At 31.9% G+C, this 11,009-nt stretch overlaps 1 protein-coding gene across 1 annotated transcript; it reads right to left on the reverse strand.

Moving 5' to 3' along the window:
- Positions 1 to 6,118, reverse strand: LOC104890668 (WAT1-related protein At1g09380). The gene is made up of 7 exons (XM_010676245.4): positions 5,774 to 6,118; positions 3,872 to 3,934; positions 3,663 to 3,779; positions 2,972 to 3,233; positions 2,119 to 2,277; positions 1,831 to 1,982; positions 1 to 491 (listed from the first exon to the last, which is right to left on the reverse strand). The coding sequence occupies exons 1-7, from the start codon at positions 5,950 to 5,952 to the stop codon at positions 278 to 280; spliced, it is 1,146 nt and encodes a 381-aa protein (XP_010674547.1). The 5' UTR covers positions 5,953 to 6,118; the 3' UTR covers positions 1 to 277.
- Positions 6,119 to 11,009: the final 4,891 nt, after the last annotated feature.

Genomic DNA, 11,009 nt, shown 5'->3' on the forward strand with positions numbered 1-11,009 from the left:
TATACCACAAAGAAGCATGTTTACACATAAAAATGTGTAATAACTTTTAACACATATTAAATACAATTTTTCTTTGATTTACTTAAAGATTTTATATAAATAATATTAATTTTTACGAAAATTTGGAAGTGGACATAACTTTGACATGTTGTGGGGCGGCTCGACATGCCCATAATAACCTTGTTTGAGAAAGAAAACTAGTTTGAATATAAAATTAAATAATTCATGTAATCCTACACATTCATTGATGCGCGTCAATCTCTCAAAAACTCTTTCATCACTTCGATCCCAAATTATCAAAATAGTTGTTGATCTTCAGATCCACCAATTGTTGTTGCTTTTCTAAATCTTCCTTTTCTGAATCATTGTATTTTCCTTCCTCAATATGTGTGCCATTTAGGCCTATTTGATTGCCATCATCGAGCATCTCCTTGTTCTTTCCCCATAGAACTGCATATAGCCCCAACACAATGAACAATGATCCTATAGCCCTGTACATCAAGTAACACACAAAATAATGTTACCACCATAAACATTACAAATATTTTTAGAAATTGTCTTACAATAGACCGCCTACTTTAAAATTAAAATTATATTAAAAAGAGAATTAGTCAATAGTGATTAGGTTAATTTCTTTCAATGATTAGTTTAATCTATTTAGTGACTAGGTCTACTTTTATATTAAAATTAGACCGTATTTTTTTTATAATTTTTGATATTTTTATTACACACATATAGGCCAAGACTACATTTGACCCCACATTCGAATTAGTATCAATGGTGGCTTAATCTCTATTATATAAGCCAAGGGAGGAGGTGTGGTGTCCTCTTTTGAAGTGACTAAAATACCCTTAATGATCTAGTTAATGGAAAGAAAAAAAATTACAAAAGCAAATCATTCAAAAATTCTCATTCCAACTTGCCATTTAAAACAAGTTTAAAATGATATATGCATCAAATCTTTCAATCAAAAATTAAATGGACAAAATATTTATACCTTATTAAAAAAGATGACATACATAACGTGCACATAAAAAGTCTGAACATTCACTACCTTTGATACTCTTTAATTCAGTTAAACCAACTCATTATTTTTATTCTTTCTGTTCCATATTCATTCACAAAAAATTAATGTTAACAATCACTCACAACCTTTTTAATTTTTTTACATTAGCGAATTAATATATCTAAATTCATCTAATTGTTGAATTTTTCACATTTAAGTTTAATCATAAATAAAGTACAAATGGAGTATCTAATAGAATAACAAATTTTAAAATGAACGCACGCATCGCGTGCATATGAAGGCTAGTTGGGATATAAGCTAGGTTGAATAAGTTAAAAGAAGTGAAGTCTGGTTGGATAAGTTCAAATTATATTTTGAAGCAAATCTAACAAGATTTCACATTATATCTATATAAATATATTAAAAAACATTCTTAAACAAGTCTACACGCCACGTAACACTATCTCTTCAATAGTTTCATTCCATGTCATCAATATTCATTAAAAAATTGAAAACATGTTTAATACAAGATTCAACCACATGACCTCAAGACTCAAGTTAATAAAGTAAAGTTCTAACCAAAGAACTATGCAACATTAGATACTACTCTTTTAACGTGAAAATATTAATAACCCAGAGCATCGTTCGGACCTATTAACTAGTTAGTTTTTCTATATACTGATGAGATTTATGGTCAAAATTTCACTCCGTAATAAGTTATTTCATTTAGGGAGAACAAACAGAAACAGAAGTACTAGCTACTAACGAGATAGCTAGATTAAAAAGTAAACATATTTCAAATAGAAAGAAGATTTGGTACTCACGTTCCAATATAGAGTTTCTCCATGCGCAAGGCCCAACTAAGTAAAGCCACAATCACCAACAACAAGGGATTGAAGACAGAAACATACAAAGGACCTTTCTTTTGTATTGTCCATGACATTAAGCAAACTGCAACTGCAGATCCCACAATACCCTATACAATCAATTGCATATATAGTACTGTTAGACCTAGAAATATTGATCATTCAAGAATTATATACATTTACTACCTTAGTTTAAAGTGTTGTCTTGTTTTCTCATCAAAAAAAAGGTTTTGTTTAAAAAATTACCGCGTAAATACTTGATACCATTCGAATATGAGATTTCAAGGACCAATCAGAGATTTTGTGGTTCGTGCAGGCTGCAATAACGGTGCACTGGATCGTAGCCATGAGGCACATTAAAGCCGAACTTGTGTAAGGTGCTGCAAAATTCTTGCTCATTTTCGCCTATCAATTTAATAGACAAATTAGCATAGCATTTGCAGACAGCAACTGTGCAATAATTTTTCATCACTACACCTTCTGACCTGGGAAAAACTTTATCTACCCAGTAGGTCAACAACCCTCACTAATAGAAATAAATAAATAGTTTTTAATGTTCTATTTCTAGTGGGTTAACTACCCAATGGGTAGATGTAGCATTGCGCTTCTGACCTTCATTTCATTTTAATCTACACACTTATACTTTTTATGCATGCCAATGCAAAACATTGATGACATATATCTTTAATTTTGTATTTGTAAAAATTATAAAAAGTACATATTAATAAAATACATGTTATGATGAATCTAACAAGATCCACACGACTATATTTTCATCCGTGTATAAATCACAAATGATGGTCAAAGTGAAATTTGTGAATAATGTAAAATATCAAAGTGTAACCATTAAAAAGAAACAGAGAGAGTATATAATACGTGTAAAGTTCATATAATTTTTATATCATGATAATCCATTATTTTGAAATGAATCTAACAAAAATTAAATATTTATCGTCATAATTTGTTTAGTTCTTGTTACAGGGAAAAAAAACATATAATAATGTAATAATTTCAAAGAAATAGAGGCAGTACGTAATACGAACTTTCGTTAAAAGTGAATTCCTATGAGAGAATATAATGAAAAAGTGCATGGACTTACTTGGAGAATAAACCAAATAGCCATGGCAAGGTTGCTTGCAAGGAGAAGAAGAGGTCCCAAGAAGAGATTAAGGTGACTATTTGACCCATTGTTTCTATTATTCATAGAATCGTCACCATCATAATGCCAGTGAATATCAGGTTGACGTATGTAAATAAGATGCCCATGATAAAATGAGAGTAGCATAGCTCCACCAACACATACTAATGTCCCTACTATTTTTGCTTGCCCTCCTCTCTTTCTTATTCCAACTGCTTCTAAGCTATTCACAATACAAGTGATAAAAGAAAAAGAGCATTAGGGCAAAAATAGGCAAAAAATTACTTCTTATTTAGAGGTGATCATTTTGGCCCGGAACGCGGGTCCGACCCGATTTTGGGCAGAATTTTTCGTCCCGCGGGCCAGGCCCGGCCCATCCGTATTTTTTTTTTGCTTTGGGCGGGCTTTGGGCAAGCCAAAAATGACTTTTTAGTCTATTTTTTGACCCGCAAAGCCCGCTAATTTAGGCCCGAAATAGCGGGCTTTTGACACAAAAATTCGACCCGAATATAGGCCCGGCCCGACCCGACCAATGGGCAAATTTTTTTGGCCTCGGCCTGGCCCATGATCACCTCTATTCTTATCTCCTTTTAGAAATATTTCTATCATGTTTTGTTCAATATTAAAGATAGATATAGAATAATTTAGTTACCCAAAAGGAACGGCAAGAAGGAAGGTCATTGCTGGGAGAATATTATTCAAAGCGCAAGCAATTGTTGCTGTGGTCTCCTTGAGTCCAATGAAATAACATATTTGATTCAAGGTTGCCCTGTTTTTTACAATTAAAACAAATTTATATATTTATTACAAAATGAATAAAATACTTAATCACCCATAATATGAATGTACAATATCACTTACCCAAAAAGAGAACACAAAAAGACCTGAAAGAGAATTTGCTTGGTAATCTTGGGTCTTTTTTCTCTGCAAATAACTTACTATATTTAGCATGGCACATAATGATAAGGATTAAGGACCAAAATTATAAACTTACCCCCCATGGCCCTATGTACATATAGTATGGAGTACAAAAGACAACTAAAAATCAAAAGTGTATTTTTTTTTTTACATATGGAGTATATTAATTTAATTAGCTTTGATTTTTTTTTTTGTGATATTAAAATCAAATGTGATGAAATAAAACCCACTAAACAATCTGACAAGATAATATCGAATATATGATGAAGTAGTATGTTTTTTCGCTTGAACAAATGTACTTCATACTCTCATAGTACTATACTAAGATTACCTCTCTTAGATTATACTTACCTTAATTCCCGTGAAAAAATAAAAATGAAAACTATGTTTTGAGACGGAAGGAGTAGTCGAGTACCATATATGAACATTATGTAAAGCTAAGCAAGTACTTAATCCACGTATACTGACGATGAACTGGACGTACATGTTTGATGTTTGTAACTTTGGAATATGATAAACGTGGGGAAGGAACAAACGAATGAAACGATGCATGCATGCAAAAAGCAATATACATTCATTTATCCAAGAATGAAGGCCAATTATATTGGGTGTTTTGGTTTGTTTAGTTTGCATGACAGCAGGCACCCATTTGATACCCTACCAATAACCAAATACTAATTCGGCTTAATTAACTTCGCCATTTTTATACAGCTGTTCTCAATTACCATGTTGCTTTATGTGTGCTACTTTCATTTTAGTTTTTCACTCCACCTTTACCACTTCATTAATTTTCATGATTCTTGTTTATAAATTGAGTTTTTAGTGATTAATTAACCCATTGCTTCAAGCCTTCAACAAAGATATGTCTTTTTGCAAGTTGCTTATTCATACAAACAAATATAGTACTTGAAAAAAGAGTATATCTTTGTAAACATTTTCAAGATTTCAAGTAAAAATAACGAAAAAAAGGAGTATTATTTGATAGAGTAAAAGTCTATTCATGAGGTCTCAACCATCAGTTTAAACTTTTGGTTGAGTTGATCCTTTAACATCATTCAATCAAAATACTGAAAGTCTGGAATAGATTACGTGGCAGCTCGAGATCTAATATTATTAATGGTACTCTAGGATACTCGGATTCATCAAGTACTCCTTGGTTGCATTGCCAAGTTTGCATGCATGCAAATGATAACGCAACATTAGCTATAGTTACAAATAGTACGTTAAATATATGCATACTATATAATATAGAAGATGAAGAATCATTAATAAACACACTCTTCTTTCATTTCAGTCACTTATTATATTATGACTCTTCTTGGACTTCATGGAGTAAGTCGTTCAAGCAATGAATTGTAATATTTTCTTTTCACTTTCAATCATCAAGGGCGTTTCAATTAGCTCAATAACATTTTTTGTCTCTCTCTAATAATACTAGTATAATATACACACCAAAATCTTAAAATTAGCCGCTTATGTTATACTTCACCTGTAACAAAATAGATGTTACACTTACTAAATATGATTTGTAACAAAATAAATGTTACACTTCTTTTTTGGACAACAATTTTCTCTGTATCTCTTTTATCTGACGAGGCTTTTTTTCTTTATGATCTATCTCTATTCTCTTCAAAAAAATTGCATAGAAAAATGTGTATGTTTTGAAGAGTGTAACATTTAATTCGTTACGGAGGATATTACGGAGGGAGTAAAAAAAGTTTAAAAGGATAGCTAGCTCAAATCCTACAATCAATCAATTTGATAACTATATTGTTATACATATATCATGCATAAAGTTTGAACAAAGATATATAATTCATTAGTTAAAATGTTTAATATATATACCTTTCAGAGAAATAAGCGAAAGGGACGAGAACAATAGTGGCAAAAAGTTGACGGTAAGCAACAAGGACAAGAGGGGCCATGCCAGATTCCATTGCCACCTTAGAGCTAATATTCATCCCAGCATACCCTATTTGTACTATAACCATTGCAAAAAATGGCAATAACTCATTTCTTCCCATTATTATTTTTCTCTTTTCTCTTCCTCTTTAATTATTTATTAGAAGTTTTAATTCCTCAATTTTCAAAATGAGGAGAGGAGAGAGAGAGAATATAAGAGAGATAAAAATGAAGAATGTAAGTAGTATAGAAATGAATGAGAGTGTTTATTATGTGTTAGTGTACATATATAGGAGGGTTTTAGGGGGAGGTTTGAGGCTTTTAAGTAACAATAACTCTAATAATTTGATGATGAGAGCATAAAGCCAAAAAAAAGTAGAAGCTTAACCGTAAAAAAGGGAGAGATTTTCTTACAACACTTGGAGTATTGCATGATATATGGTGATGAAGGTGATGAACACATACTTATGTGGCATGCATATTAGTTCCATGAAAATAAGTACGTCTTGCTTTTTTGGAGATCTTGTATTCCTATTGGTGTATAGTTATTGTGAATCTTGTTGTATCAAATATATTAATTACTTTACAGTATTATTCATATTCTTTTTATGATGTAGTCATATTCTTTTCTTTGTTCATGTTATTTTTATTAAACGAGTTAACAAACAACAACCCTAATCCGACTTGTTTATTTATACCTTACTTTTAAGCTCGCACATATGCAAAAACCAAAGAAATCAACCTTATATATTTCTCAATCCACTTCTCATCATTTACTAATATTTTACTAGAAATAATAAACTAATCCAAACAACCAAAAACTAAATCTTAAGCAATTAAGGAATTATTCGAACTATTTCAAGCAAAACTAATAATATTATCTTGTCGATTATGGGTTAAATAGTTCGACCCTAACCCAATCCATTTAATAAATAGGTCGTGTTAGATCAACCTGCGTACTTAAAGGACCGAGGTTGAAAATGTTAACGCATATCCGTTAATTTTGAGTTGGATTTGAGTCGAGTTAACGGATCACATCAATTTTTACCGTTTCTAGTCAAGTGATACCCCTAGGCCCTAGCGTCGATATAGGTCCTCCACTATTACTATTAAGCTATTAGCACTTTATAAATAAGTTTAGCTATTGGAAAAAAGAAGAAATACATGGGAAAAAGAAAAGGAAGCCGTCTCTATTCTCTGTATTGCATAAATGTGACTACCTTTCAGTTGAATGCTATTGCTAAGAATCTTGGCTTATTTTGAGCTTTCGCTTTAGCTTTATTTCCGTTTTTTGTCTTTTCGGGACTAACGGTTCTTGGCTTTTGTATGATGTGTCTCTTGCCAAAATTTGGGCACTAGTGCCTCGCCCTCTGCGTGAGGGTTTAAGTTTTAACCTGAATTAGTTCCAAGTGTTCCCATAATTTCTTCTTAAAAAGAAAGGCCACACGCATAAAACTTGCCTTCTGTTTCATATTAGCTACGGTTATTGAATTTAAACACATAGGGAATAGTTTAGTTTCTTTGGAGAAACAATAATAATACTATTAATAAAAGATTACAATATAAATTGTGTAAGATCACCTTAATATCAAATTAGTGTAAGTTCAACTTATTCTTTTTGTTATAAAAGGGTCACTTTAGAAAATCGATCACCTCTTTCCTTAAAACGGGTCAGTTACGCTCTAAGGGTGTGTTCTCTTTGCCTTAACAAAATAAGTTTCAAGTTAGTTATGAGAAGGTTCAAATTTCAATCACATCTAAATATTTTCAATCACATCTAATAAGTTTCAATTATAAGGTTCAATCAGAATTAATAAGTTCCAAAAAGTTAATACCAAGTAAATTAATGTTACCTTAAATGTGCATGTAATAAGTGGTAAATTATCATTAAAAAAACATGTTAATAATTAACAATATTAAGTAATATTAGTGGCTGATTATAAATTTATAATTAATGACCATGGTGTTTGTCTAAAATTGTCAAGACTAATAGTATGTAGTTAGGGTTTAATAACTCTAGCATATTGTATACGTTTTTTCTTTTTTCTCCAATGTAGCTATCTCATATTGTTGTCATTTTTTCCCTCCTCTTGTTTTTTGATCCATATGAGCCACAAAGGCAATACAAAATACAAAGAAGGGAATGGAGAGTCGAACCTGTGACTTATCGTTCACATCACCTCAATCTTAACCACTAGGTCAAGACATTCTTGGTTCCCCTTGCAAGTTTTGGTGTTGTATCTCTTAGCATCCTAGCATAGCAATTGTATATTTGCTTATGTTTTTCCCTTCCTTTTTTTTGAATGAACCTTTCACTTCATTTTAGTTATACTAGCCTTATATGCACGCAATGCGTTTGAAAGCATACTAAAATTAAATTAATTGTATAGTAGAATTGTATTTGCATTTTGAAACAAAAAACTCATGTTCAGTTTAAATGTGATACTTTTTCCCTTCCTTTTTTCGTTCACATGAAATATTTAATTATCCCTTAGTTTTAATTCTTTTTTTTTTCCCTTTTTCTATTCTTTCTTGCCCCACCCATGTTGCCTTATATAATAGCGATGAAAAAAGGTGGGAAAGAACAATAAACTAGGGAATTATTAAGGCAATAAACAGTGTAAATGAATTAAATTAGGTAGAAAGAAAAAAGAAAGTACAAACCATGCGCTAACTTATGGAATAAAAAGATAATTTGTATATCATTTGATGTGAATATTATTGTAACAAAATAAATATCAATATAGCAAAGATATGTTCAATTAGATACTTATCTTTTCGTTTATTTTTAATCTACATAATTTCCTTTTTGGTATGTTTTTTAATCAACATATTGTTGCTTTTTGTTTTGTTGGGTAACATGTCTCATCTGCTTTCTCCTCTTTTTTTCCACCCATACACTAGTGGAAAAATGAAGAAAGGTTGTGCTGAAAAAGGCCTGTAGGGCTGCGCTTTTTGACAGCAGCCTTTTCAATAGTAGCCCTTCACTTTTTAAGTAGGGCTGCGCTAGACAAGCGCAACCCTTCCTACCAAAAAAATAAATAATTTTTTTTTCCGACATTTTTTTACTATTAATCTCACATTTTCTGAATTTTAACATTTGCATTAAACTTTAAAGTAAACCATCCAAATCCAGAAGAGAAGAAATTACAGAATAGAAGAAATTATAGATCTACAATGCAACTAAACCCAAATATACAGAAGAGAAGAAATTATAGATCTACAATGCAACTAAACCCAAAACAAAAAAAGAACGAAACGAAAAAGAACAAACACTAATATACAGAAGAGAAGAAATTATAGATCTGAAAATACAAGAACATTAATCAAAACAAAGATTAAGAAATTATAGATCTGAAAAATACAAGAACTACCTCCAAACATTAACCTAATAATGTTTAAATACATAAAACAAAACCCTAATACATAATTAAGGAAAAAAAAATTCGAAAATACTTAAAATGCCTATTTGGAGCCTTAAACGAACTCGGATGGCTTAAAAAGCCTAAACATCACAGCATAGCGGTGAGTTTGACTTGTTGGGCCGTTCCGCTTCTGAAAAGATATCACAATAGGCAATCAGACTCCGTCGGCATGATTAGTGCAAATCATTTCAGGGTTTTTGTCGCAATGTTTCTGGGAGTTTTTGAGAGAGAAGAGAGGATGAGAGAGAAGGAGGAAAGGGAGGAGGGACGTGAGAGAAGGAGGAAAAGGGATGAGGGACGTGAGAGAATGAGGGATAATATATTTGACGAATCCCGCTTAATATTTGAAGCCCGTGAACTTTTTTATTTCAAATTTTTTTAAGAAGGCCTGCGCTTTTCTTCAAAAGCGCAGCCCTACATAGCAAAAGGGCTTCACTTTTTAAAAAAGCGCAACCCTTCACTTAGTAGGGCTGCGCTTTTTAAAAAAAGCGCAACCCTTCACTAGTAGGGCTGCACTTTTTTAAAAAAGCGCAACCCTTCACTAGTAGGGCTGCACTTTTTTAAAAAAGCGCAACCCTTCACTAGTAAGGCTGCGCTTTTAGGAAAAGCGCAGCCCTTCCTGCGCAACCCTTTCTTTTTTTTCCCCTAGTGATATCATCCATTTTTTAAATATTTTAACGTACTTTTTATTAATTTTTCACCTCGAGTGAAGTGAGTAATATAAAAAGAAACGGAGCTAATTTTTTTTTTATTAGGAAAAATAATTGATGCGAAGACCAATTCCTATTAGACTAATAGCATGGGAGACACGCATAAATTAAATACAAGGTTATACAGTCCAAAAATAAATGCGACAACATAAAGTTAGAATGAGAATTCAAATCCTAAACAATATCTTAAAATTCGGAATGACACTTCACTGATCTACCACCTCTCAGCAGAGCTAATCGAATTACCCAATTATCAACTTATATAATATGATAGTTGTCCCCAACATTAGTTAAAGCCTCGTAAGAATAGTCAAATTTTGTCTTCAGCGGCAGCAAGGTATATCTAATCTAGGCTTATATTAGCTGTGGCTAGTTCATCGTCGTCAGTCCTATACTCTATAGTCTATAGCATAGTAATTTCATGAGTTGTGCATATCTCACACGCAGCATGCAAGATGAAAGCTTTATTTGCAAATTGCAATTGCTATGTAGAACACGTTAAACAGCTAACACCTTGAGAGAATGAATGAGCTAGGTTTTACGTGTAGTTTTTGATATTATCCATATGACCATATCGTAGTAATTACAAATTTGTTGGATGGGCATCCATCATCTTACCAATAATGAATGAACCCTACGAAGAAGAACATTTTAATTTCGCATTCATCGGTTATGAAGATTTAAGGTGGGTCATGGGTGGTGGATTTGGTGAGATATTTCCAAGTCATATTTCCACTAATTCCATCAATTTCTTGTTGCTTAATTGATATAATGCCATTGTGGTACTATAGCTACTTGTGAATGTTGTACGTGATGCTGGTACTATACTAACTGCTCATAACCAAAATCCAAAGACAACGTTATCAATATGGACTGATCAATTCATCATCGTTGGTCCTAATAAAAAATACAAGCAAAGCCAAAAAAAAAAATATATCTGAAATGAACAAATTATAAAAAAAGGAGTTATATTACAACCAATTAAAGTTGGTAAAAGGGTTGTGTTATGTCAAATTCATATCAGGTCCATGATCGATAAACGAG

This window comes from Beta vulgaris, chromosome 4, assembly GCF_026745355.1.
Source record: "Beta vulgaris subsp. vulgaris cultivar EL10 chromosome 4, EL10.2, whole genome shotgun sequence".
Taxonomy (NCBI): domain Eukaryota; kingdom Viridiplantae; phylum Streptophyta; class Magnoliopsida; order Caryophyllales; family Amaranthaceae; genus Beta; species Beta vulgaris.

What these genes read in the sequence shown, in the direction of transcription:
- LOC104890668 (XM_010676245.4), bottom strand. Translation starts at nt 5,952, where the DNA reads ATGGGAAGAAATGAGTTATTGCCATTTTTTGCAATGGTTATAGTACAA. An exon ending in TTTTTGTGTTCTCTTTTTGG is followed by an intron (nt 3,780 to 3,871) that starts GTAAGTGATATT and finishes TGTAAAAAACAG; the next exon opens with GGCAACCTTGAATCAAATAT. An exon ending in CTATTTGGTTTATTCTCCAA is followed by an intron (nt 2,278 to 2,971) that starts GTAAGTCCATGC and finishes TTAAATTGATAG; the next exon opens with GCGAAAATGAGCAAGAATTT.